Source organism: Myotis nattereri (genome assembly GCF_964212035.1).
Source record: "Myotis nattereri genome assembly, chromosome: 15".
NCBI classification, from domain to species: domain Eukaryota; kingdom Metazoa; phylum Chordata; class Mammalia; order Chiroptera; family Vespertilionidae; genus Myotis; species Myotis nattereri.
Genome location: NC_138090.1, coordinates 5,856,114 through 5,883,816, shown reverse-complemented (window position 1 = coordinate 5,883,816; position 27,703 = coordinate 5,856,114). Strand labels below are relative to the sequence as shown.

Here is a 27,703-nt window from a genome sequence, read left to right as displayed (position 1 = left end):
AGCTCCCTGACCGCGGGTCAGACACCAGAGGGCGGCTGGGGTGAGGGTGGGGGGCAGGAGACGGAGGGTCTGTGTGGCCACCCCTAACGCAGCAGGCGTCTTGGTCGGGTTTGGGGGGGTGGCTGACCCCCTCAACTGGGTGGACCGAGGTTTCTTCTTGGCCCAAAGGACAAGCAGACGTGGTGGGGAATTCGGCCCGAGGCGTGGGCTCCGCTGGGGCCGGCTGGCTCTCTGATTGAGTGCGACGTCCCCCCAACCCAAGGGGTTCCACAGAAGTCGTCGTTGCTGCTCCCACCTCTCCTCTTCTCCCCGAGGCTCACCAGTCCACGCTCACAGCCCCGGGGCCCGACGAACAGAAGGCGAAGGAAAACCGGGTCACAAAATCATGGGTCACGGGGACGGGAGGAAGGGGGGCGGGGGAGCATCTGCCGGGAGAGGGATCCCGGACAGCGGACAGCGTCTGGGTGGCGGCGAAGCGGGCGCCTGGACCTGGACGTTGGCGGGCGGGGCTCCCCCTCCTCCTGGGGCCGGGCTCAGATGGCCAGCCAGTGCTGCAGCTGCGGAAAGACCGGGCCTCAGTGTCTGTCCGGGGCGGGCGGGGGTGGGGGGAGCACCCAGGGCCAGCTGGGGAGCAGCACAGGGGAAGCAGGAACCACCCCTTCCCTCCAGGACCCCGAGGACATGCAGGCTGATCCCCTCATGGCCACCAACACCCCGAAAGGGCAAAGGCACCGTGCCCAAGTCACACAGCGTGTCTGCAGCAGGGAGCTCACTGGGACCCGCCCCAGCCCCTGGCAGGCACGTTTCTGAGGGGGCAAAGGTAGGATTCAGGCCACCCCGTCACTGATGTGCTCACAGCACTTCCTTCAACATAAGACGCCCTCAGCTAGCTTGGTGTCTCTCCCAGGGGACAACTCAGTGCAGGCAGAGCTCAGCAGAGCTGTGGCCGGTGCAGGCCAGGACCCAGATGCAGAGGCCAGCGGACGCCGGCAGGCGCAGGGGACAGCCCCACCCCGACCGAACGCCAGGCCCCCGGGAGCCATGGCCGCGGCTGCTGCGGGACTCTGGCATGGGGCGTGGGATCCTGCCCAGGGCCACCAGCACACAGCGCCCCCCCCCACGAGCGGTCCGGCTGCACCCACCTGGAACTGCCTGACGTCCCTCTGGGCCACCAGGTGACGCTCGTTCTCCGGCGTGAGGCCATAGGCCAGTCTCTGGGAGAGGTTGGAGAAGGGGGAGGCCTCAGCTAGGCCCAGGACACCCTCCCCGGGGCCCAGCGTCCCCCCTTTCACCTCCAGATAAGGGCCACCTGCTACTTGGCCCTAAAGTCCCACAGGAATGGTGGCCGGGAACAGGCGTAGAATGTTGGCCCTGTGCCGGGCCCTGTGCTAAGCACTCTCTCTTCCTTCAAGATCATTGTCCCCAGGTTGCCAGTGTGGAAATGGAGGTTCAAGGGGATACCCAACTGGCCAGTGTGGGGGGTCCATCTGACCCTAGCCTCCCCTCTCACCCCCACAGGAATGACTCCATGCCCCTCCCATGCTGTCCCCCGCGCCCCGCCCCCCCTTCGGGCCCCAGCTCACCTCCCAGAGGGAGCCCCGGGTGCTCAGGAACTTGTAGACGATGTAGGCAGGCACCAGGACCATGGAGGACAGTGCGACGCCCCACCCGACCCAGTTGGCCCAGAGCGGGAAGATGTAGTCATCGTAGGTGAGTGGCTTGAAGTTGATGATGCTCACCACCACCACAAACTGGGGAGGGGGGGTGGGGAGAGCAGGAGAGCGGGAGGGAGGGGAGGAGTGGAGAAACGGGAGGGAGGAGTGTGAGAAAGAAAGGTGACCTTGAAGCTGGGCTGGGCTGGGCACACAGCCACCGGGGCCCTGGCCCAGGCTGGAGACCCGCGGGGGTGGGCGTCCCCATGGTGTCAGCAGCCTGAGCGTCCCCATGTCCTGCCCGCGGAGCAGGGCTCTGTATCCCAGAACCTCCTCCCCCAAGAACCCAGGATGCCCCCCACCCCCACCCCACCCCCACACAGCACCCTCCCCAGGATGCGCGCCCCCAAACTACGCACCAGGAGGAAGGCAGGGCTCACAAACTTCCAGCACAGCCTCCAGTACAGGCCGGGCTTGAACCCCATCATCTGCTGGATGTCGTTGCTGAACCTGTCCACCCCTGCGCACACACGGACAGGCCTGTCACCGCGGCCACCCCTGCTGCCCACCCCCAGGGCCCCGCCCCAGGGCAGCGAGGCCACCCCTGGCACTTACTCCTGGGGATGGGTGCCCTGCTAGACCAAGGGAGAGGACACCCTCACGGAGAGTGTCACCCATGTGCCCTCCGATTCATTTTTCAGAGGGAGACAGGACCCTGGGAGGGGCAGGCACACGCCCCAGGCCACACCCCAGGTCAGCCTGACTCTGAAGCCTGGTCTTCCCCTCTTGTGCACGCTCTTAAACACGAGACTTCCCTGAGTTCAGTCTGGTGGAGGGGCCCAGGTTCACACCGAAATCTCTCTCCGATTCGTAAGAAAGACTGCGAGCAGGACAGACCCTGGGACGGGCCACGCGGGGAAGGAACGGTGCCGACACGTGGGCGCTCGGTAACGCCTCTCCCGTCCCCGGCAGAGTCGGGCGCCAGCTGCAGCACAGGCCCCGCGTCTGAATCTCAGACGGTGGACACGGCCTCGGCTGACGGGGATGGCGAACCTATGACACGCGTGTCAGAGGTGACACACGAACTCATTTTTTTGGTTGATTTTTCTTTGTTAAATGGCATTTAAATGTATAAAATAAATATCAAAAATATAAGTCTGTTCTGCTATGGTTGCAAATATCAAAAAATTTCTCTATGTGACACGGCACCAGAGTTAAGTTAGGGTTTTTCAAAATGCTGACACGCCGAGCTCAAAAGGTTCGCCATCACTGGCCTAGGACATACACTGGCACAATCACAGAGCTTTGATCTGAAACTCAAGTCTAACTGGGCCCTTGCCTTCACTTTGCTGGATCTGACAGCACTGCTCTAGAATGAGTTACCTGTGGAGCAGCCGCTTCCTCCAGTTCCCCTTGACTTATTTTTATTTTTAAATATTTTTTATTGATTTTTTTTGTGTGTGTGTGTGAGTGAAACATTGATCGGCTGCCCTGCACAACCCCTCCCAGAGATAGAGCCACCAACCCGGGCACGTGCCCTGGCCGGGAACGGAACAGTGACCTCAGGGCATGGATGAGGCTCAGCCAGCGGAGCCACACGCCCCCCCCCCCCCCCAGCTCCTCCTTCAAAGTGGACACTGGATGCCTTCGGGCCTTTGCAGCACCTGCTGAAGGGGGTTCATGCAAAGACGAGCCACCGGCCAGGGGCCGCCATGGCAACGGAAGGCCCTCCGCGCCCGGGCGAGAAGTCTGCAGGCGCGCAGGGCCCAGCACGCACCGTAAAACCAGGAGACGCCGATGGCCTCCATGAGCACAGCGAACAGAATGGAGGTGCCCGCCGCGAACGTGTCCAGCAGCGTCAGCACGTAGATTCCGCCCTGGGCAGGGAGGGACGACGCCTGAGGCCACGGCTGGCGGTGGCCACCGACGGTTACGTCCATCACCACACACCCAGCCCCGGCCCCTGCCCCCCTCGCTCAGAGCCCCGTGTGAGGACGCGGGGGACAGGGCTGGGTGCTACTGTGCTGATGTTACGTATCTGTGTCCCCACAAAGGCCCTGGGAGTCACGGGCCTGAGGGTGGGTGTTTCAGCCAGAAAAAGCGAGGTGGGTGTCAAGGGACTTTCGCTGCTGTCACACCAGGGGTGCCTGGAGGTCCTCAGGCTCAGGGGTGGGAGACGACAGAGGGGGGTGTCCCCCTAGGGGTCGGGCCACGGGGTTGAGGGTGCCTGGCCCTGCCCTGAGCTCACCTGGCCCCACCCAGGAGGCTGGGAATGTCTGACCGCAGGGAAAAGCAGCACCCGAGCTCCAGGCGACCCAGCGCAGCCCCGCTCACCTTGGTTATGCAAAACAGGGCCAGGAGGAAGGTCCCGAAGGTGACGCCAAATGTGAAGAGCTTCCGGTGTCGCTTCAGGACATGGAAGTCGTCAGCCAGGCCAGTGATGACGGCCTCCATGCCTCCCATCTGCAGGGAGCCCGGCAGGGTGGGCATGGGAAGGAGGGGGCACCCTGGGGCCTCCCGCGGTCTCCCACCGACTGCCTGGCCGCTCTGGGGAAATCAGCAGGCACTGCCCTCTCCCCAGCCTCTCACCCACTCTGCCCCCTTCCCAACCAAACTCAGGACTCAGACACGACGGGGGTGGTGGTGCAGAGTTAGCTAGTGCCGTCTCCCCTAATCGACGGCACCTGTCTCCTGCCCCTTGCTCAGCCCCGGGGGTTCTGATGAGCCCACAAGAGCTTAAATGAAGTAAAATGCCCAACCCCCAGGCAAGGTATTTGCATGCCAACGGGGTCTCCTGGAGGAGACAGCCCCCAGCGGGGAGCCCCCAGAGCTGGAACTTCAGGCAGAGCTTCCGCTGGGGGTTCTGGCCACCAACTGGTCACCTCCAGCTCCACCCTCAGCGAGAAGGCGTCTCCTAGCCCACAGCTACGTGCACATGTATTCTATGGCCTCAAATGAGTCACAATCACATGTTTGCCTAAGTGACACCGAGCCTGGGAGGGCAGGCAGGTGCACGCAGGCACCACGCTCAGCCACGGGCCTGCCTCTCGCCCCTCGGCAGGCATTTGCTCAGGGAAATCAGGGTTCCTTCCTCAGAACCCTTCTCAGCACCCTGCCCCGCAATGTCCCCACGGACAGGCAGAGAGAGTAAACCCCTCCGCCAGCCCTGCTCTGAGACTTCTTGCAAACGCCAGGCTTGACCCTACAGGAGCACACAGGTCTCTGAGGAGGGCAGGCGGTCTCATCCGACAGCCTTTCTGAGTGAGGGCTCACTTCCTTGTCTGCATTTAAATAGGGCCTCTGGGACGGACTGCTAATTAGTTTGAATGGGGGGACTTCAGGCTGAGTACTGCGTGTGTGTGTGTGTGTGTGTGTGTGTGTGTGTGTGTGCTGGGGGCGGGTCCTGAGCAGGGTCACTCACTGAGCTGTCAATCCCCAGAGCCAGGAGCATGATGAAGAACACGACAGCCCAGAAGGTGGACCCCGACAGGGTGGAGATGGCTTCCGGGTACAGGATGAAGACCAGGCCAGCTCCTGCAAGAAACACCCAGGCCTCAGCACTGCTGGGAAGGGGGGTCTGAGCTGCAGGAGGGCCGAGAGCGTTCGAAGGCCCCGTGGGCCCCAGGCCAGGCCGTGGCACCTGGTCCGTCCTGTGTGAGCTGACAGATGAGGCCAGCCCCGGCCTGCAGTTCACCAGGCACCAGGGAGGCAGGCCCCCAGCAGCCAGACCAGAGGGCAGCGCCTCGCACCCTCCTCCTGCCCGCCCTGAGCAAGCCTCTTACTTCACAAGCTCCTCCGGGGCCACTAGAGGCAGCCCCACCCCAGGCCTCAGCTTCTCTGTGGCCACGAGAATATGGGAAGCAGGAGGAAAGGACACAGGCCCCTGGGTTGGCCTGGCCAGCTGGGTGACCTGGGGCAACTTAGCCTGGGTCTCAGCTTTCTCATCTCTAAAGTGGGTCTATTCACACTATCACGCGGGAGAACTGAATGGAGGTATGTCGAGAGCTCAGCACGGGGGCTGCTGGCACAGAGCGGATGCTCCCAAGGCTGTCCTGCTGCAAGGCACTCAGAGGGCGGTCCTGCCACACCCGCAGGGCCCAGGACTGCCTGGGATTCCCATGGACAGACTGCAAGAGGGTCCGTCACGTGGGCAGTTTGGAAACCTCCGCGTCCAGCCCTCAGTCCCACAGCCTGCAGAGGGAGGCGAGTTCCCCAGCCCCGCTTCCCCCGCGTGCTCCGTCTGCCCACCCACCTTCAGTGGCCACATCCTCGATGTTGACCTTGTGCTCATGGGCCATGTACCCGAGGATGGAGAAGATGGCAAACCCCGAGACGAAGCTGGTGACGCAGTTGATGGTGCTGGTGAGCAGGGCGTCCCTGGGGGGGAAGAATCCCTGTTAGTTCAAGTCACTGACACTGCTCAGGGACCACTGGGCCACCTATGGGATCTGCAGCTTCCGATGTCTCCAGTGGCCTTGCAGGCCCGTGGGCCCCAGGGCCCTGCCCTCGTTGCGTGAGGACCTGCAGGTGCAGGGATAGGTCAACAGCTTCTGGGTGAGATACTCCGAGACCAAAGTCTGGAATCAAGTTCCTGTCGGGGAACTGAGTCACCATCCCCTTCAGCCGACTTCCCATGGCTCCCCAGTGTCTCCCCACATCTCACCCAGGCACCTGGGAGCTAAGATGAGCCAACCTTTCTTGCAGGCTCGTGTTCCATGAGCCCCTGAGACACACTCTTCAGACAAGTCGACCAGTCAACTTGCTGGCCACAAGCTATCACCTGCCTGGCGCTGCTTGGGAGGGGATGGCAACCCCTATATGCATGCCACCCATCCCGTTCTGCCTGTCACAGCCCTAACTGTCCTCCATGCTCTCGCTAATCCCCCGTCAGAAGGCAGATCACCCAGTTCCTTAGCCTTCCTACAGCCTGCCCCCCGGGCACCCAGTCATCCCACTCTGTCTAGTCCTAGAGGGGTGTGGTTCTGTCCTCAGCCTTTGACAGAGAGCGATGGAGGCCCCATGTGTACCCACGTGCGGACTCTGATGCCCCACCAGGCACTCACCACTCATGCAACCAGCCTAGACATCCCACCCTTGCCTGCCTGGGCATCAGGTGGACAGACAGACAGTGCTGCCTGCTCTGAAAGCCACGCAGTGTCCCTCTGTCCCAGCTCCGCATCCCAGCACTAGTGGCTCCCGCTTTCTCCTCCTCTCCCCCAGCATCTGCTTCATCAGAGGTGCCCTGAATGGAAATGAGTCCATCAGGACCCCATTGGCCATGTCAGCGCTCAGGAACACCCAGGTGGTCATTTCACGGAGGAAGAAATCCCAGAAGAAAGGTTGACTTGTCCCAGACCAGAGCCCCGTCTCCCATCCCTGCCACCGTCCATCCCCAGATTCAGAGCTTTCCAGAGCCACGAGAAGGCTCTTACCTGTAGCAGTTGTTGTCAAATTTGTTGTAACTGGCAAATGCAATCAAGACTCCAAATCCAGCCCCCAGGGAAAAAAATATCTGAGTGGCAGCATCAATCCATACCTGAGATGAGCAGACAAAAGCCATCACCCGCTGCTTCCATGAGGAGGCACCTGGGAGCTCACAGCCCCTCTAGGACTAGACAGAGTGGGATGACTGGGTGCCCGGGGGGCAGTCTGTAGGACCCTCAGGGATGCTCTGAGACCCAGGGAAATGAGGTCCGAATGGCGATGGCAGCAGATCTCCGATCGGAGCTGGCTCAGATCTCCAGGCTTCCAGCCATGTGCTGTTATCACTCAAAAGATGGAAGTAAAACCCCACCGGCCCCAGGAGTCACCCCTGTGTGGGCTGGCATGAGCTGCCAGGAAGCATATGCCCTTTCTGAAGATGCCATCTCCATAACTCCTGAGAGGGTCGTGGCCCTTTGCCCTCACTCCATCTACACAGCCCGGAACAGCTAGTGTATTAACGTTCTTTACAATCAGGACATTAAATGAAGTTCCTCCAGGGTCAGCTTCCTCATGACCACCCAAGACCGGGAGGTGCTAGAGCAGGGGGTGGGGAACGTCCGGCCCACAGGTCGCATAAGGCCCTCGAAATCATTTGGTCTGGCCCTGCCAAGGCATTGGGGTGAGGTAATCAAGTGTTTGACCGAGTATAGCAGGCTACATTTTAAGCTGATAATTTTGTATGGTCTGCGAATGATGTGATAAACACCCAAATGGCCCTTGTGCTAGAGCAGTGGTTCTCAACCTTCTGGCCCTTTAAATACAGTTCCTCATGTTGTGACCCAACCATAAAATTATTTTCGTTGCTACTTCATAACTATAATGTTGCTACTGTTATGAATCATAATGTAAATATCTGATATGCAGGATGGTCTTAGGCGACCCCTGTGAAAGGGTCGTTGGACCGCGAAAGGGGTCACGACCCACAGGTTGAGAACCACTGTGCTAGAGAGATCCCGGCCTCTATGCCTGGTTATCTTGTCCAGGCTTCTGTGGGGAGGAGGGGGAGGGTCTAGGTGTCCCTGTGGCTAGTGCTGCCCCCGACACGGTCATCATGGATTGGTGGCAAAGGCTAGCACTGGGGACTAGAGATGGAAATAGGACTGGCGTGTCTAGGTAGGTTGGGGGGCCATGGCACAGGGTAGAGGTAAACCCCCAGGACAGAGCATCATTCCCTTGAAAATAGGGGTCTACAAAGGCCCCCCAATAGAACCACAGAATCCCAGCCATCGGAGATGGGCGGGCTGGTGGAGACCTGCAGGTGCAAATCCAACCCGCACCGTCAGGTGGAGAAGCCACAGCCCGGACAGGAAGCTGGGGCCAGAGTTCCTATGGCTGCCTTCCCCGAGGGCCCTCCCCAGTCCTGGCCTCGGGCGGTGGTCCCCGTGGGCGCTCACCGTGGCCTCCTTGAGGCGGTAGAAGTCGATGTGCAGGTAGGCGCTGATGCCGTTGGAGGCGCCGGGCAGCGTGATGCCATGGACCAGGAGCACGAACAGCACCAGGTAAGGCAGCGTGGCCGTGATCCACACGACCTGCCATGGATGGTTGAATAGACGGTTGGGTAGATGGTTAAGCAGATAGCTGGATGGTTAAGTGAGTACATGGTTGAGTGGGTAGATAGATGAGTGAGTGGGTCAGTAATACATCAGAGGGTTAGTGAATGACTAAGTTAGTCAACCAATGCATAAAGGAATAAATAAACAAATGACTCGGAGTAATTAAGTGAATCAGTGGTTGTTTATATCTTCTGAGGGAATCAATAGAGGAATTAGGCTCCTCTGGTTCAAGTTATCCAGTTGTTTCCCCATCCCTCCCTTGCAACATGGGGGGTCTTTGCAGACACAGGCTTTAGATTTCTCCCAGGGGCATAGGAACAAGAAGAACAAATGGCCAAAAAACAAAGGAGGAGGAAAACATGCCTCAGAAAGTGAAGTCATTGCATCTGGACGGCCTCACACCAATCCTGAATTTATTCTCCCAAACTGGCCTAACTCCTCGGTGACAGGCGCAAGGAGCGCCCTCAGATATCCTCGCTGGGTCCTAACTGCTGTGTTCCCCTACAACTCATGTCAATAGCTGCAGGTCCACCACCCAGCCCAGCCAAACACCACTCCACCCACCAGAACACCACATCCCTAGTCTGACTGCGGAATCTCCCCTGGGGTCTGGAGGCAGCCCTGCACTGGCCATGCCTGAGGCTCCAACATGGATTCAGTTTCCCCAGGAACACACCAGGGCATGACTAAGCTGACCCCGACTGCAGTCAGGCATCAAGAAGCTTTGCCCATGCACACGTGTTCCAAGTCAACGATCGGAGGCTTGTTGAAAGTTCTCAGAATCGATGGCAGGGGCGTTCTGCTGCCTAAGAGCTTGTGTTGAGGGGGAGGCTCTTGGATCCTTGGCCAATAGCTCGCTCATGCTCACACGCGCCCTGTCTGCACGCTGGGTGAGGGGAGGGGGCCTTTGGGCTGGGTCAGCCCCACCCCAGGCTCCTCTGCTCCCAGATTTGCAACTTGCAGTGACTCTCTGGCCACGGGAAGCCAGACGTAGTCTCTCTCTGAGCATGAGATGAAAAGAACAATGAGAGGCCCATTGGTTTTGGCAAGAGTCATCAGGCCCAGGGGAAGGCCCTGCTCTCTATCCCCTCAAATCCCAATTCTTCTCCACCCTTGTGTTTCTGTGGATACGGGTTAGAATTTGCATGGTTCCCGGGTGCCGAACTCAATGGCTGATACTCCCAATGAGGAAGATCTTGGCTCCATAAAAAGAAGAGCTTTCTAACGAAGAGAGCTCTCTAAGGAGGAAATGAGCTGCCCGGGAAGGGGTTGAGGTCCCTGTCATTGCAAGTGTGTAAGCCTTGCTCGGATCCAGGCGTGAGGCAAAGGATCGCCTAAGGCAGTGGTCGGCAAACTCGTTAGTCAACAGAGCCAAATACCAACGGTACTTCTTCAAAATAGACTCGCCCAGGCCGAAAGCCGACTTCTGCGCATGGGCCACGAAGTTTCAATCGCACTGTACGTGCGTCCGCACGTGGTATTCTGTGAAAGAGCCACGCTCAAGGGGCCAAAGAGCCGCATGTGGCTCAAGAGCCGCAGTTTGCCAACCACGTAAGGTGAGGCCCCTGCACCAGCAGCAGCAACAGCACCCAGGACGGCCTCACACCAATCCTGGATTTATTCTCCCAAATTGGCCTAACTCCTAGGTCAGAAATGCAATTCCCGCCTCGTCCCCACAGAATCACTCTCAGGGAGGGACCTGGGCATGTGAGTTTTAACAAGCCTTCTGTGTGATTCTTATGAGCACTAAAGGTTGAGAAGTCCAAGGTCACCTCTAAGGTCTCCCCTAAGACAGAGATGATACAAGCTACAGTGTTTGGACAGGTTCAAGCCTTGGACTGATGAGAGGGCACAGTCCTCACGTGGCCACGTGCAAGTCCCAGCTTGGAGGGCAGGGCCCTCCCAGCACAATGATAGCCAACAGCTGTAGTTGTGAGCTTGCACCTACGGTCCAAACACGTGGCCCCACGTGCCTGAGTGATGTGGGCTTGATAGAGTTCAGGTGCATGTAGTTGAGTAGGATTGAAACCCAGGAGAAGGTTGTAAACATCTTGATCACACCCTTACTTTGCCTCGTGGCATCTGCTATAAAATAAAGACACGGCTTGTGGGCGGCATCGCTGTCTCTCAGAGAAGCAGCGTCCCACCGAGACCCAGCTTTCATTCTCTTGTCTGTCCTTTTCTAAGCCTTTCAGCCGCCCCACTCGGGTTCACCCTTGGCCGTGCTGGCGCGGCACAAACCTCTAGTGATTTCTCATTGGTGATCCCCTGAACTGGGGTTCAGGGACATTTGCACTAACAATGAAGGCATCCTAAGATTCATGGGGTGAGGGGAACGCACTGATGCTACTTAAGAAAATGCTGACGGTGGGAAGGGTTGGTGTGGTGGACAGTGGCGGGCTGAGAGAAAAAAAAATGCTGAGCTGTAAATATTTTAGCCCATTCATCGTTCCTACGAAAATGATGCTCTTCATCGTAACGGGGTCCCAGGGTCACTAAAGCCAGCCAGGCCAGCCTGTGCCGACAAATTAGTGAGAAGGTTTGGCTAGGATTACGACTTGAACTCAAACGTTAACAAAAAGGATCTTTCCTTTAAAGACGCTAGAACTCAGGATTGCTTTGAATTGGTCCAGCTTTCTCTCTCCCTGACCCCATTACTTTGCCAGAAGTGGAGAGGGTGCTCTGTCTTTTCCCATCCCCCAAAATGCCCCTACCGGCGTGGCTATCAGTGGTTGAGCGTCGACCTATGAACCAGGAGGTCATGGCTCAATTCCCGGCCAGGGCACATGTCCGGGTTGTGGGCTCGATCCCCAGTGTGGGGTGTGCAGGAGAGAGTCAATCCACGATTCTCTCTCATCATTGATGTTTCTCTCTCTCTCTCTCTCCCTCTCCCTTCCTCTCTGAAATCAATAAAAATATATTTATAACTTGTATGCATGCGTATAAGCATAACCAATGGACATAAGACACTGGGGGATAGGGGAGACTGGGGGACTGTCTAGGGCGGGGGGATAAAATGGACACATATGTAATACCCTTTGTAATACTTTAAGCAATAAAAAAATTAAAAAATATATATATTTATAATATTTTTAAATAAATATAAAAAAACCACACTGAGCACTGGCAAGGGGCCTGATGACAGGGACAAAGAGGGACAAGGATCATTTATTGAGCAGCTTCCCTCTGCCAGCCCTGCACTGGGGGCCCCTGGCTCCATCATCCCAACAGCCCCAGAGGCCGGCACGATCAGTACTTTGCAGCTGGAGACGCTGAAGCCGAGGGAGCATCACTCACCGTGAGGTCACCCAGGAGAAGTGATAGCACCTGGACTCCAGCCCAGGCGGTCTGACCACCAGGCCTCATGCTCACTCACTCACTCACCTGTAGATCTGAGACCCAGGTTTAACTCTGGCCCTGCTAAGGACCACTCTGAATCCCCCACCCTCTCTCGGCCCCCATTTCCCCATTTCTACAAGCAGATGGGCGCAGATGGTCCCTAAGTATCTTCCAGGTCCACATGTAGGTTCCGGCTTCCTAGGCTTGTGGCTGCTAAGGGCCAGGTCAGCCAAGGGCTGTGAGATGGGGATCCAGGCAGGACCCCCGGAGGGCCAGCCCGGCTCCCTGGGGGCTACCTCCTGACTCAGACCTGCACCCTCTGCCCTGAGGTGGTCCATGGGTCAAGGTCACCGAGTGTGTGGTCTGGGGGAACCTCCTTCCCTGGATCAGAGCGCACCCTCCCCCCACCGTCCCACATGTGGGCAATGGAGCACACATCTTCCCAGGCACGGAGCTTGCACGCGCCAAGGCAGGAAGTGTGAACATGTGCAATTCATTTCGGGCTGCTCCGTGCTGTGGGGCAGCTACGGAAAGCTCCGTTCCAGAAGCAATCTGGAAGGAATAAGCAGGGCTCGCTCTTGTTTGCCTCCGGAGCCAGAGGTTTACGAAAACAATTAGAGACAAGGCACAGGAATGTCCTATGTGCAGCCCCTCCCCACAGGCTGGGGCCCTGACGCAAATGGGGGCTGTGGCTTCTGTTGACGTGTTTCCACGTGGGGGGCTGCGCGGGAGCCCCACCCTCGTGACTCCCACCGGGTGATGACTCCTCCGGAAGTCCCTTTGCACAGAGGGACCGAGCACGCTCAGCTCCTTCTCCCTTCAGCATCGCTCTCCCCGCAGACAACTCACGCTCTGCCCTGGCCAAGTGCTAAACAGGGTGGGGCAGGCTCTACCCCTCCGGCATGGCTGGAGGGGACTTAATCTAGGGTGCAGCGTTAGAAGCCTGGGGTGCCGCCCCGCCTCTCCCCCCCCCGCCCCCAGGCCAGCGGCAATAGTGAGGCTTCTACACCTTCAGCTCTTCCACCTGCGGAGGCCAGGACAGCCCTTCCCCTGCTGCCCAGGAAAGGCACCGAGAGGCCGGACAAGACAGGCCTGGACCTCTGCACCTCTGCCTTTGCTCAGGCTGTTCCACCCATTGCAAACCCCTTCCCTCTACCCTGTCTCCACCTACACCTGTCCTTAGAGACCCAGCCCAGACGCCACCTTCCCCGGGGTCTTTGCAGACCCTCTCGGTAGAAAGAATTTCCTTCCTCCACTGACGCAGCCTCTTACATTTCTGTGACCATGAGGCCTCATGGTACGAAATACCTTCTGCGTTGAGACAGAATACACGTAGACGTATAGATGCTCTGCTAAAACACCTAGTCCGCCAGGCAGCACTTCCTTTACACTGTGTGCAACGCACTCTGTTACTAACTAGCCCCGCGGTTCTCAACCTGTGGGTGGAGACCCCTTTGGGGGTCGAATGACCCTTTCACAGGGGTCGCCTGAGACCATCGGAAAACACATATATAATTACATATTATTTTTGTGATTAATCACTATGCTTTAATTATGTTCAATTTGTAACAATGAAAATACATCCTGCAGATCAGATATTTATATGATGATTCATCACAGTAGCAAAATGACAGTGATGAAGTAGCAACGAAAATAATTTTATGGTTGGGGGTCACCACAACATGAGGAACTGTATTAACCCCTAGAGTGCCGGGGAGCGCAATCGCGCTCCTCCTGTCTTTCGCCAAAAGTGCCGGGAGCGCTATCAAAGCTTCGAAATGGCGTCCAGTTCTAAGTCTGCCTTTATTAGTGATGATGATATTGCTAAATATGTCAATGTAGTAAAGGTTTCCTTAAGTTTTTGAATATGTAACTTCATTTACTTGCGATTCATAATTTTTTTTTCCTAAACCGCTGTAAAATCGGCAAAAATGCCTTGGCAATTTTAGCATAGTTCCTAGGATATTGGTTGGCACTCAAAGGGTTAAAGGGTAGCGGCATTAGGAAGGTAGAGCATTCTCTTTCACTAAAAAATTCCGAAGGGGGAATGACTGGCTTTATAGCGAAGCCATAAGTAGGAGGGAACATGTGCATGAAGCGTCAGGCCAGAATTTCAAGGTCCATCAAATACAGGTCAACAGGTCGCTTTTTGTGGCCGGCGACCAACAGGCTTGACCCCAAGGCCCTTGGGGTGTCCCGTCCCCAGGTCCCTGAGAGGAGCTTGGGTGGAAACGTGTGGGAGCCTTGGTCTGCTTGAGGCCCCCACCTCCTGTTGGGGAGCCTGGGCTTGGGGAAGGGAAGGGACTTGTCCAAGGTCTCCCAGGGAGACAGGGGGCGGAGCTGGGAGCAAACCCAGGCTTTGCGCGTCCCGTTCCACCTTCTCTTTTCACTGACTAACAGTTGCATCGAGAAAAAATGAATTGTTTTGAGGCCGACTGAACGCGAAACAGAGGCGTTACCTTTCCTGACGTCTTCACGCCTTTCCAGAGGCTGAAAAACAGGACGACGACCACCACCATCAGGCAGAGCAAGAGCTGCCACTGGGGCAGGCCGATGTCGTGGATGCCGCCGCTCTCGTGGAGGTGCAGGACGCCGCGCCTGCCAGGAGGACGGGGACGGGGCCAGGGAAGACGCCATCCGTCAGGGAGGACACCCAAGGCCTGGGCCACTGGCCAGTCCCGAAGGTGCACAGTGAGGGAGACGGGCCCTGGGCTGCCTGGCCACAGCCCGGCACCATCGGGGACTGTTCTGTCCATCCCAGCCTGTGCCCAGGACTGCCCTATGGGACCGGCCAGTCACATGGGAGACTTCCCATGGTATCTAGTGGGCAGAGGCCAGGGATGCTGCTACACACCCAACGTGCCCAGCACGGTCCTCCCTCACCCCCAGCATCAAATGATGCAGCCCCAAATGTCAAAAATCTCGAGTTTGCGAAATCCTTGTCTGCAGCACAAAAACGTCAGCCTTTCAGAATCTGAGGCCTTTCGCGGTGGGCCCGGGTGCAGGGCAGCCCCTCCCTCACCGCACCCTGCCTGTGGCTCCTGGCAGCGGCCAGCCAGTTGTCATCCCCTAATCACATTAGGCGCTCAGCGCTTTGGGCCAGAACACGCTTCCCGGCCCAATTTGTCTGCTTGGCAAACTTCTCATCCTGCTGGTCGCAACTCAGAAATGATGCCCTGACTTAGGCCCCTTTCCTATGGAGAGAGAGAGAGCAAGGGGGGGAGGGGGGACATAAAAAGGGGAGGATGGCAGACACTGAACGTATCTAAAATGACAGAACCGGAATCAGCAGCTGGACCTGTCTGACTTCATTCTGCTTCGAACTGCTCTATGGGCTAAATGTTGAAAGCCCCTAGCCTCCAATCGGGTGGCAGAAATGCCCCCTGCCAGGCCCCTGGGATAAAATGCTAGACTCCGAGCTAATTCCCCAGAGAAGGAATGCAACCCCCTCCCCCCTCTCCAGCAGGCCCAGGCCTTGGGGGCTGTTAGCACATGTTGCTTGGGTTTGTTGCCGTTTTTCCAGAAAGTTAATGAAAGTGAATCGGGAAGTACGCGGTCCAGGCTTTCCACAGTCTGCGGGCCAAATGGGCTTCATTTCTCACTTGACATTTAAGCTTGGGGGTTGGTGGGTGGTAGGGCGGAGGGGGCGTCTCCCTTCTCTCGCCCCAGGATCAGGCAGGGGGAGAGTTCTTGGTTGCCCGGCGTGCTCCCCAAGGGCGCCCTCTGACAGAGGAAGGTCTGAGCCTCAGCGTTGCTTTTAGCTGCCGGCTGTCTGGCTGCGGGCGCGGAGCCTGCAGAGAATAGCGGTTTTGTTTCCTTGGATGATGGGTGCAATCCCTCAGCCTCAATGAGCACAAGATGGCAACAGCGCTGGCCAGCAGGCGCTGAGGAAAGAGCAACCACTAACCTCCTCAGGGTTGGCACTCCGAGTCCTGCTTGCTGGTCCCCAGACGGAGCTGGGATGGCTTTTAAAGCAGAAACATCTGGCTAACAGGGACATGTGCCATTAAAAAAAAAAAAATGCAGAGGCAGCCGTGGCTTGGTGACTTGGGAGCTCACAAAAGGAGACTCCAGGTGAGAAAGGGAGGCGCGGGATGGAGTCCTGTCACCCACAGGGTCCTGCACACCTGCCCCCAATACATCCCGATGACAGGATGAGGAGGGCAGGAGGGCGGCCCGTGCACGGGGTGAGGAGAATAGCGGACAACCTGGGTTCTGGTCCCAGCTCTGCCTCGTACCTAAAAACTGGGCCTCCACATTCTTAACTGTGAAATGGGGATAATTACCACCAACATGAACTGTGGAGACTCAATGGGCCTCGGATGGGAAGGGATGCTTGGTGCCTGGCTCATGGTAGCTATGAAGCTTGGGGGCGGGGGCTTAACAAGAGAGGGGAGCGAAGGGGAGGGGAGGGAAGGGGAAGTCTGCAGAGCGGAAAGCTGCTAAAATAGCCTTAGATTCTGCTTCCACTCAGCCCCGCGCTGACGGTGTCATCTTTTTCCGCTACATTCTGCTCACAGCTGGCCTGGGGGACGTGTACGGGGACTGTCTCCCCGCCCCCACTCCCCTGCACCAGAACCCGCGCTCCTCCCACCGCCTTGTCCAGGGCTGTACCCTCAGCTCCTCGCCCAGGGCAGTGCCCATCGCGAAGGATGACCGGCGTGTCCCCCTCCCCCTGTGGTTTTCCTGAGCGTCTGGCTCCGGTCCGCCCAGCACAGGGGACAGGACGCGGGTGGAGGACTCACTCGTAAAACTCTGCGGCCGGCGTGAACTTGTACTTGGAGTACTTGGTGTGGTTGCCCAGCACGGAGGCGTTGAGGAGCTTGGGGTCGGTGCAGTTGGGGCTGTTCCAGGGGTGGCCGCAGTCGGTCCAGGGCAGGCGGAAGGTGAACGAGGAGAAGAGGTAGTAGAGGGACCAGGCGATGATGACGTTGTAGTAGAAGCCGACGTAGAGGGCGATGAGGATCACGGCGTAGCCGACTCCTGGGTGGGAGGCAGGGGGCTCAGCAGGGTTCCCCCAGGCCCGGCCCAGAGCCAGCTCTCCTCGGGGGGGGGGGGGGGGGGGAGAGGGCCGACTCCAACCACTGCACCACCCGACCCACACCTTTCTTTTTCTGTCGCATTGTCACAGCCCCATCTGTATCTCCTAGGCACCCACCACCCCTTTGCCCGAGGGCTCTCTCTGGCCCATGGAGTCCCCTAGGCCCGCACATCGGGCAGGCAGGGGTGCCAGGACCTTAACGTCCCCACTGGAGCCTAAGTGCCCCGGCTCCCTCGCCTTGGGCAGGAGAACGCTGAGGCGTGGGGATGACCCCCGGCCCGCGGGGGCGCTGGCTTGTTGCCTGCCTCCCCTTCCCTCTCCCCTTGTGGGGTTTCCTGGGATCACCTCCCCAAATAACTCCTTACATGGAAGCCCTTGTCTCAGGACCTGCTTCTGGGGACCCACAAACCAACCCTCGCTGGCCAGAACTTCAGCCCGTGTTCTCGGGGTCCTATTTGCAATTGCCTGTGCTATGCGCCCTCATCTTCCTGAACGTATCAGGAGCTCCTACAGGGCTGGTTCGATGGCCCTTGCCCCCCGTAGACGTGTTTTTTGCCTGCTCAGCATGGCTTAAGAGAGAAGCCGTAAGTATTCTTATCTTATAAGGCTTGATGAAGCTCATCCCTACGCTCTTCTTGTAGCTGTAGGCACATGACTCAGGCCTGGCCAAGCAGAGCTCTGCTTCCCCACAGCCGCAGTGATTGGCTGATAGAGGAGCACATGACTCACGTCAAGCCAATGAGAGTCCTTTCTGGGACCTTGAATAAAGCTATGATGACATAAGGATGTTTTTGGTTTATTTTGCCACTGTTCAACTTGGTGGCGTTTAATCTTGTTGCTGATGGCCAGTTTTAGGGAGAGTGTTTAGGGAGAGTGTGCCTGAGAGTGATGCTAACGCTGATGAAAAAGACTTGAGAAGGAACGGGAGAGACTCCAGATAAATGATTCAAGAACCTGGATCAAGCTGTACCTGAAGCTAGCCAGAAATTCCTGGACTTTACCAAATCATCAGCCAATACATTCTCTTTTATAGCCGAGCCACTTGGAGTGGGGTTTCTGGAAAGAAGAGAACAGTTCCTAACGAATGCACTCATGTCTTGTGAGCGTCCTGTGCCAGCCTGTGTCACCTACAGTTCAGAGTACACAGGAGGCACTCAGAGACACACGACAGCGGAGAAGAGGCTCGAGGAGTCACACTGGTGCCCGGTGCCCCTGGGCCCAGCTCCCTCAGCTGTGCGTGGGAGACTGATTCTTACTCAACGTCCTTCTCACAGCCTCAAAGGGGCCAAGAAATGGCAGTTGCTGTGGCCGCTTCCTCCAGATGCGCCCTAAGTCCCAAAGGCCAGCGGGCTTCCTCTTCTATCCCAGCTGCGATCCACTCGCTGTGGCTGTTGTGGTAAGGACTGCGAGGCAGCTTGCTGGCTGAGCCCGGACGGCTCTGTGGTCAATGTACCCATTCACCAGGGCAGGGAGAGTAGCGAGCGGTGGTACGTGTGCTGGGTACCTCTGACACGTCTGCATTTCCCGAAAGGGGCGCCCTCCTCTTGTCACTCGGCTGGACTGTGAAGTCGGGTTTGCAGACGCTCTAGGCCAGGGGTGGGCAACCCTTGGCACGCGTGCCAACCAGGGCACGCCAGTAACTTTTGCTGGCACGCGAAACCCTCTCTTATAATCTTCCATTTACAATTGCGAATCTGTGTTCTCAGTGATGAATTTTGTTAAGTCTTGTAATAGGAGTAGCCTGATGGGCGAAAAAAGTAGCTCGTGCATATCTCTGAAGGTCACGAAATATAACCCTGATGTAATATCTCTGTCACCAGTGATGCAGCAGCAAAAGTCCCACTGATAACGTCAAACGGAGTCATGAAGTTTTCTGTCGGACTATCAGTGTACATGTATAAATTAAAAAACAAATGTATTTTTCATCATCATAGACTGTGTTTTTGTCGCTCGAATGAATTTTATTATTTCTTCAAAGTTCTTCACATACGTACACCTTAAGAGATATCAAGTAGGCGTAACATGTTCTCAAAAAATTAGGGTTGGCACGCAGAAGAATTTTGAGTCAGAGATTTTGCTGGTTTTGGCACGCACTCACACAAAGGTTGCCCACCCCTGCTCTGGGCCAAAGCTACTCCTGAAACACCCAATGCCCTCCAGGTAACTGTGCATGGACGCGCGCACCGGATCCCACAGGAGAGTTGTCCGCCTCGGATCCCCCCCCCCGCCCCCGGGGCAGGTTCTTGGACAACCTCGGGCGCCCCCAGCCCCATCTTTTACCTTTGAAGAACGGGCAGATCTTCCACACCGTGGCTGCCCCTTCCCGGTTGAACTGGCCCAGAGCCAGCTCCATGTAGAAGAGGGGCATCCCGGCGATGATGAGGAACAGCGTGTACGGGATCAGGAAGGCACCTGCAGGACAGAGGCGGGGCCTGAGCCCACGGAGCACCAGGGCCCAGAGCTGCGAGGGCCCTCACTCCTCCCCCCCGCCCCGCCACTCCCCGAGGGGGACTGTGTGGCAGGCACGTAGGGGGTACGCAGGGCGATTAGTGCAAATCATCACAACGGCAGTCACAACCGTAGTGGCCGTGGTAATATCATAACGAGCGTCCGTCATCAAATTTAGTAAAATCTGGGTTAATCAAAGCAACACAGACCTGTTTCTCGCAGGACCTCCCAGCCTTCGACACACAAGCGCGCTGTGAAGCGCCAGGAGGAGGCCACAGGGGAGTCTGCCAAACTTCTATAAGCACAGACCTTCCCTTTCATGCAGGCCCCAGGGAGGGGGGCAGCAGGGGGCCGAGGGCCCAGGCCAGTGGGGAATGAAGGGGTGGGGGAGGGAGTGTGACCAGGGAGGGGCTGCGAGGAGGAGAGGAGGGTCCCCTGAGACCAAGCTGGACCAGCTCCCCAGACTACGGAGGGCACGATTCCCCGAACTGAGTTCCAGCCACACCTTCGTATTTGGAGGAGCAACCCCCCCCTCTCCCCCCGCCGCCCCAGAGCTGTTCTCCGGGCGCCCGGGTGCCTGCAGCCCTGCTCCCCGGTTGCCTCTGCCCAAGGCTTTCACGAGAGTCCCAACAAAACCCGGCTCGGTGCCGGGGGCAGCTGGGTTCTCCCCGCTCCGCACATCCCCAGGGCACGGTGAAGGCCAAGTGCAAGGGGAGTAAGGTAACAAGAGAAGACAGAGCTGCTTCCAGCTGGTGGCCGGGCCCCTGCTGGGGGGACAAAGGCTCTCGAGGCTACAGATGCAAGAGGACGCGCCAGGCCACAGCTGCTAAATGAAACACGCTCTCCCCTCCTGTCTTGATGACCAGACCTTGGCCATGGAGCGAGTGTGAAGTTCCAGTTTGGAGCCGGCAGCTCTCCATCGGTCTCCGCCCTGGAAAGTGGCGGAACTGGGGAGCCCCGTTTGCCTGGCTCCCCCTTTTCCCCACCTCAGCTCCAACCAGAGAGGCGCCAGGCTACAGCCTCTGCGGAGAGTGGGCCAAGAGTGGGCCCCGGCCTCCCCTCGGGCCTGGGGCTGAGCCAGCGTCTCGCACAGTCCATGTTGCGAAGGAGCCAGGCAAAAGGGCCACGGGGAGCCGGAGGGGGTGGGGTGCCTGGGCAGGGAAGTCCAAGGTCCTGGTACCTGGGTGTGGTGGGTCGGGAGGCAGTGTTCTGGGTGGGCTGGCCTGCCTGGCTCTGACTGTGTGAGAAGAGTAGGAGGGGAGAGCAGGGGGTTCGGGGAGGGGGAGGGCCTCTCTATGGCCCAGGGCCCAGGGCAGGCCCCTGTGACATAATAAGAAATGTATGTATTTGCTCTCCGCTCCCAAATCCCTTGCACTCTCTCCCGAGATGTGGGTAACAGGAAGGCCTAACAGAGCTCCCAGGCCCCCTGGAATTTTCTGGGGGTAGCAGTGTCCCTTGTTCTGGTGAAATGGCTCGGGGGGCTGCTGCATGGTGACGGTCCACTAGACAGACTAAGCCCTGATTAGAAGATTGGGGGCTTTCGGCAGCCCCCCAGCCCCTGGAGAGGAGACGGGCTGGCGATGGACGGAATAGGGACCACGTCTGGGTGATGAAGCCGCCACGGAAACCCCGAACGACAGAGCTGGGAGGACTCCCAGGTGGGCGGACATGTCCACGTGCCAGGGGTTGGCGCACCCCGACTTCCTGGGGACAGAAGCTGCAGTACTTGGGGTCCTTCCAGACCTCACTCCATGTACCTCTTTATCTGGCGGCTCATCGGTCTCCCTTCTAATAAACGGGTAAATGTAAATACGTGGTTTTTACTGGGTTCTCTGAGCTGTTCAAGCAAATGATCAAATCTGAAGATGGGACGGTGGGAAGCCCCGATACGCAGCCGGCTAGCGACGGGGACCTGAAGTGTGGACGGCCTTGTGGGGTTCCCCACTCACAGCGAGTAGACAATGTCAGAACTGGACTGCAGGCCATCATCTTGATGTTCCTGGCACACGATGGGCATTCTTTTTGTAAATGTTTTTTGGTTAAACAAACGGATGCCAGCAGTGACTTACACGCAGCTAATGAAAGCCCCGGGCCTTCCTCCCCTCATGCGGTGACCTAGGCAGTTGGGTTTGGGACCGCAGGGTAGGAGGTAACATTGATGCCCGTGAAATGCCATCTTGCTGGGAAGGGCCCCCCTAGACGTTTGGGCCAGCTCAGAGCCACGGGCCAAATCATGCTGGTGACCTCGACCCCAGGTCCCAGCTCCAGCCCCCAGTGCGCGTCTCATTGCTGCACACCTGTCAGATGAAGGGCACCCCAGCTGGCTGGCTCGTGGGCATCGGAACTGAGCTTGCTTGCCGAGCTCCGGGTGTAGGCAGCACCCTGACGGCCAGGCCAGTGGTGAGGGCACTGAGTTTGCAAACTGCTGCCCCCGGCACCGGCCACCACCTCCTGCCTGGCCTCAACAACCCCAGCTATTTTGGCCAAGAGAGTCCCTATCGGGCTGTGGGTACCCGAGACCTGGAACTTACTTGGGAAAGGAGGGGAACCCCATTTGGGGCCGCATGAATGGTGGAGGGAACGTTAGTCCCCATTCTCCGGGCGAGGAGACGACAGTGAGACGGGGTAGGCTGTCAGAATACAGAGCGACGCCCAGCCTCCATTCTTAATGAATAATGAATAATTCCCCAGGCCCAAGCATGACTGCTCCCATCATTTTCCCTTCGCCAATGTCCCCTTAGAATCAGCTCTGCTCCCTCCAAAGGCAGGACCCCGCCCTGCTCCTGGGTCCAGCCCGTGGTTAGAAATCACTGACCAGTAACACCAAGCGTAACAACTCCGTTTACCGAGCTCCTACGCGGTGCGGGGCGTCCTGTGTATATTCTCTGTCATGACACCTCACCGACAGGGAGGCACAGCTCCTCTGCTTTTCTGCACAAGGAACCTGAGGTCCAGAGCGGACGAGGGACTTGTCCAAAGCCACATCTCCCAGAAATGTCAGGCCCGGTTCAGACCCAGGTCTGTCTGAACCTAAAGAGCCGTCGACACGACCTGTCCCACGGAAGCAGCCACTTGCAAAGGATGGTTCCCAGTGGCCTCGCCCCCCGCAGGGAGGAAGATGCCGGGGCCCAGCCCACTGGCCCGGTCCTTTCCCAGGAACAGGCCACGCCCAAGCCCACAGGTGCCGAGGGGGGATGGAGAACCCTGGAGACAGCCCCACTGCCTCCCTGCTGGAGAAGGTTGTGATGGAGCCCTGGAATGTTCTCGAGTGCCTTTCCCCAACCGGAAGCCTCCCACACACCTGTACTCCAGCAGCTGGCCCACAGGAAGGCCACTGGGCTGATCTCTCCCAGCAGGTCATGCAGGAGATAGTAGCCGGGGGTCGGACCTACGGCACCTCTGTCATAGCACAGCGGCCTCCCGTCTGAGACGCCACGGACCCTTGGCCGCGGAGCGTCACCGTGTTAGTCCCGGCACCAGAGGAATGACCAGGGGCTGCCAAGGACCAGGGCGGTGAGTCCGGGCTGGAGCACAGCGCTGGGCCAGGAGAGGGGTGGACCTTGGGGGTCCTCTGAGCTCACCTCCAGCAGCAGTGGGGAACCTGGGCTCAGAGAGGGGCAGGGCCATGCCCGGGGTAACAGAGCTGGGTGAGGAGTAAGTTAGGAAAGGAGCCACCTTGGGCTCGGAGACGGCAGCTGCCCTGCTGCGTTGTGCCAACCAGGGGCATCCCAGCCAGACATGGAAATTCACGGGTGATACCTCCCCACCCTAGCCTGGTGCCCGAGGTCTCCACAGCCAGGCCCCGACTTGCCTCTGCACCCTTTCCGCTCCCAGCTTGTCCTTCAGCCTTCACGCGTGTCTCTGAGTGACCCCACTTCCATTCGCCATCAACTAGAATATCTCCTTCTACCCCTCAAGGCTTGACCATGCCCCTCCCATTCCCAGAAGCTGAGCACCACCCACAGCCCCCCCCCTCTCCAGGCTTCCCGCAGCAGTGCTTGCCCCCCACCCCCTGCCACCCATCACCCAGGTCATCGTGAGGATGTCAACGAGGAGGCACCGCGACCTGGACAGAGGCCATCCTCCCTGCCTGGCTCCCTGGGGCGCACTCCGTCCTCACAACAAGCTCTGAGTTGAGCACCATGGTTTCCATTTGACAGATGAGGAGCCGGAGGCAGGCTGCGTCCCCCAGAGGCACATGGCTGGGCGTTAGCACCAGGCTCCTGATCTCACCCCAGCCCACAGCGGGTCTGCTCCTCCTGGAGAGGCGTAAGGTCCTCGTATGAACGCATTCATCCCATAGACGTTTGCTGGGCACCTCCTACCACAGTCCTGGCATCCAGGCCTTATCTCGGCGTCGGAAATACACAAACCACGGTCTCTGCTCTCAAGGTGTCAACAGACAAATGACCGAACAAGTCGGGATGGGCTGCGGGCAGGGCTAGCCAGCCTAGGCGAGGGGCTTCCCGATCACGTCCCTTCAACATGGGAACCTGCCGGCCAGTGTGGCTCAGTGGTTGATTGCCAACCTATGAGCCAGGAGATCACAGTTCAATTCCCAGTCGGGGCACATGCCCGGGTTGTGAACTTGATCCCCAGTGGGGGGCGTGCAGGAGGCAGCCAATCCATGATTCTCCCTCATCGCTGATGTTTCTACCTCTCTCTCCCTCTCCCTTCCTCTCTGAAATCAATAAAAAAAATATTTTATAAGAAGGGAATCTGTGCTCCATCTTGTGCCCAGGGCACCTGGCATGCCACCTTGCACACGGCAGGCACTCGGTGCTGGTGGCCACGGCCAGTGCACACAGTGCCACGGAAAGTTCCAGAATGTCCATCCAGCCGATGTGTCCACCTGGCCACCCGGCTGCTTTCGGTTTCCACACTTAGAACAATGAAAACAACTTGTTGCAGCGAAGCCCTGAGCAGCTACAGCTCCTGGCAGGCAGGCGGGGAGGGGGAATGATCTGGAGGACCCAACGGAGCCTAGCTCTGGGGCTCCCTGGGAAGAACCCATGGATACTGCTGACTCATGATGGAGCCCTCCACTGCCCAGGGACAAGTGTGAGGTCATGCTGGATGGCGCGGGTTAGGGCTGTGGTCAGCAAACCCTGGCTCGCGAGCCACATGCGGCTCTTTGGCCCCTTGAGTGTGGCTCTTCCACAAAATACCACGTGTGGGTACGCACTTACAGTGCGACTGAAACTGCCTCTGTCCCCCTGGAATCCTGAGCCAGCTCCTCTGCCAGGCAGGATGGTCCAGTGGATAGAGAGGTTTCCAGACCTGGGTCTCCCTGCACCAACCTCTGCCTCTGCGTCATTTCCCCCGGGCTTTCTGCAGGGCACCCCTTAGCTCATCCCAGCAAAAGGGGCAGGATGAGTGGTTTGGGCACGGAGGAGCAAAGGCCCCGGTATCCTGTGTGGGGCTGCAGTTCGTCTCTAGGCGCTCAGCCCAGGGCAGGGGGGTATGTCCCCCAGCAGGGAGCGGGAGGAGAGCGCCTGGCTGTATTCCCAGGCCCCGGGCCCCCTCCACGCTGCCATGGTGCCAGACCCCATCCCAGTCCCCAATCCCTCCTAGCCTGTGCCCTCTGGCCCCTCCAGGCAAACAACACCACCTGTGAGTGGGGTTCTCTTTGTCCCAGGAATGCAGGAAGCCTGGTCCTCTCTCAAGCTGGGGGTGCTGGGTTTAGGGACCCCCCTGTGCCTGGCTGTCACCTGCTGTGCACTTTAGCGCCCCTTCCAGAGCTTTCCAAATCTCCACCCCCTTCCTGTGGACCATCAAACGTCAGGGATCCTCACCCAACCTGTGCCCGATCCCCTCCTTCCAGCCAAGCGCTGGTCCCTGTCCAAGTTCATGCCTCAATTTCCCTCTGCCACCGGGAACTCCAATGCTTTTTCTGTGAGCCCTGCCCGGTCCCTGCCTGCGCCCCAAACTTGCCCGTGCGCTTCCTCTCCCCTGGGTGTGTATCCCAGCCCCCTCCCAGCCGCTGCTGCACAGGCAGCCTCCCCAGGCCACACCCCCGGCCCGCAGGGCTCACCGCCGCCGTTCTTGTAGCAGAGGTACGGGAACCGCCACACGTTGGCCAGGTCCACCGCGAAGCCCACCACCGACAGCAGGAAGTCGATCTTCTTGCCCCAGGTCTCCCGGGGCGGCTCCTCGCGCCCGCGGGGCGCCAGCAGGCACTGCACCCCGTTTCGCTCCTTCACCACCAGCAGCTCCGCGGCTTTGCGCGCCTGCAGGGGCTGCGCGGCCTCGGGGTCCGCCCCGCCGCTCTCCGGCTGCACCTGCGGGCTCATCCGCGCCAGGAGCATGGCTGCGGCGGGCGGCCGCGCCGTCGGCGGTCCTGGGAGGCGCTGCGCGGAGAAAAGGAAAAGATGTGGTCACGGGGCCATTCGCCTCCCGATGCCGCCCGAGATCGCCGGGGACACCTCGCTCCGCGTGCGCTGAGCAGACGCGGGCGCCCAGGAAAGGGCGCGCGTCTGTTGGGACAATTTGGAAACAGAGGTGGTGGCGCGGGGGGCTGTGCCGGAACTCGGAGGCGGAGACCGCTCCTGCCCGCCCTGTAGGTCCGGCTTGGGACCTGGCAGCCCTTCCCTCTTTCGGTCGCCCCCTCTCGGTCCCAGAGGACGGGGTTTGGACGCGCCGAAGGCAGAGGTTTCCTAGGGCGGTGACCCGCCCGGTGCCGCTGGCTGTACCCTCTTCCCCGCCAGCTCGGGCCGCGCCACCTCCCCCAGCCCCGGGAGCCTCCGCGGACGCGCGCGCCTCCGCACGTCCAAGTCGCTGGCGCTCTAGCTCCGCGCGCCCCAGCCTGGGTCTCCCCGGCCCATCCAGTGGGTCCCGCGAGCGGGGCGCACTCACGTGTCCGGCAGCGACGGGATCCCGGATGCCGTGCACCCTGCCCGCCCGCCCGCCCGGCACCCGCCTCGCTTCCTCGGTTGTGGGGCGCCGGCCGGGCCCAAGTTCCGCCGCGTGGCGCTCGGGGAGCGCAGGAGACGCGGGGCGGCCGGCGGGGCGCAGGCTGCCGGTTCTGGCCGCGCCAGGCGGGGACCGGGCTGGTAATGTAGCCTGCGCCCCAGGTAACGCGCCGATTGCATTAACCCCGAGCCGGGCCGCTTCGTCTGGAGCCTGTTAGCACTAATGGAGAGTGACAGCGTGGCCGAGGATGGGGAGGGGCGGGGGCGCGGCGCGGGCTCCGGAGGTGGCGTTATCCCGGACACCCGCCACTTGCGGAGCTAGGTGTGCATTCCCTCTCCAGCACGCACCTACGTCCCACACGCGGCTCCTGGGGTACCAGGCTGAAGTCCCACACGCGGCTCCTGGGGCACCGGGCTCTGAATTCCTACCACCGGGGAGAACGGGCCTCCCAGAGCTGCGGGCTGGCTAGTCGCTTCTGAGAGGGGGCCCAGAAAAGCAAATCTCAGTTCAATCCCAGCTCCACCATCCGTCGCAGGCCTCTTAAACTACCTTGCTAGAATTTCTCCCGCAACAAAATGCCGGGGTCCAGCCCCATCAGGTCCAGGGGTTCCCAAAGGTGTGGATGGAGTCAGCCTTCAGAACTCTCTAGCTTTCTTTAGTCTCGGTGGATCTTCCCTGTGCCTGGCTGAGGCCACCGAGAAAGATCCCCAGGAAAACTGAGCCTTTATTTTATAGTGACAGGTAAACAAGGTAGTGGTTTCCATAGTTACACAGTTCTTGGGAGTTTCACTTGTTTTGGCCACTTCCTGCACTTCCCTCAGCCCATTAGCTCCCAGATAAGATCTAGAGAGCCTCACAGGGTCAAGCCTAATTATGCTAAGAGGACTGTGCCCTCTAAGCTGGGAATTGTTTGTGACTTTACCAACAGGTCAGTCCGGAGGCTTAACCCTATATCAGCTCCCCACATCTCACCCTTTTATTTTTTAAGCTACTATAATGAGAGTTTTTTTTAAGCTATCATAATGACGATAAAACTTAAGCATCAAACTTAAGCATCAAGAACAAAACTCTGGCTATTAAAACAATAACAAAACAATGCCCATGCAAAACCCAAAACATTTTAAAACTTGAACGTAACATTTTTAAAACTAGTAAGAATAATAAAACAATGGCAATGCAAAACAGCAATAAGTGAGAAATCAAACCACAGTAACATTTTTCTACCAAATGAAAGTTTCTTTTGCCGATTTACTCAGAGTCCTCCGACTTGGCTG

General features: G+C 58.7%; 1 protein-coding gene across 1 annotated transcript; it reads right to left on the bottom strand.

Annotated features, from left to right (window-relative positions):
- Window positions 1-533: 533 nt before the first annotated feature.
- On the bottom strand, window positions 534-26,608 carry SLC6A2 (solute carrier family 6 member 2; the record flags this gene model as incomplete). Its single annotated transcript, XM_081107820.1, has 15 exons — window positions 26,373-26,608; window positions 25,552-25,867; window positions 19,350-19,481; window positions 16,774-17,011; window positions 14,488-14,626; window positions 8,531-8,665; window positions 7,085-7,188; window positions 5,905-6,029; window positions 5,074-5,186; window positions 3,987-4,115; window positions 3,430-3,529; window positions 2,072-2,172; window positions 1,584-1,751; window positions 1,143-1,214; window positions 534-557 (listed from the first exon to the last, which is right to left on the bottom strand). The coding sequence occupies exons 2-15, from the start codon at window positions 25,823-25,825 to the stop codon at window positions 534-536; spliced, it is 1,854 nt and encodes a 617-aa protein (XP_080963946.1). The 5' UTR covers window positions 25,826-25,867; window positions 26,373-26,608.
- Window positions 26,609-27,703: the final 1,095 nt, after the last annotated feature.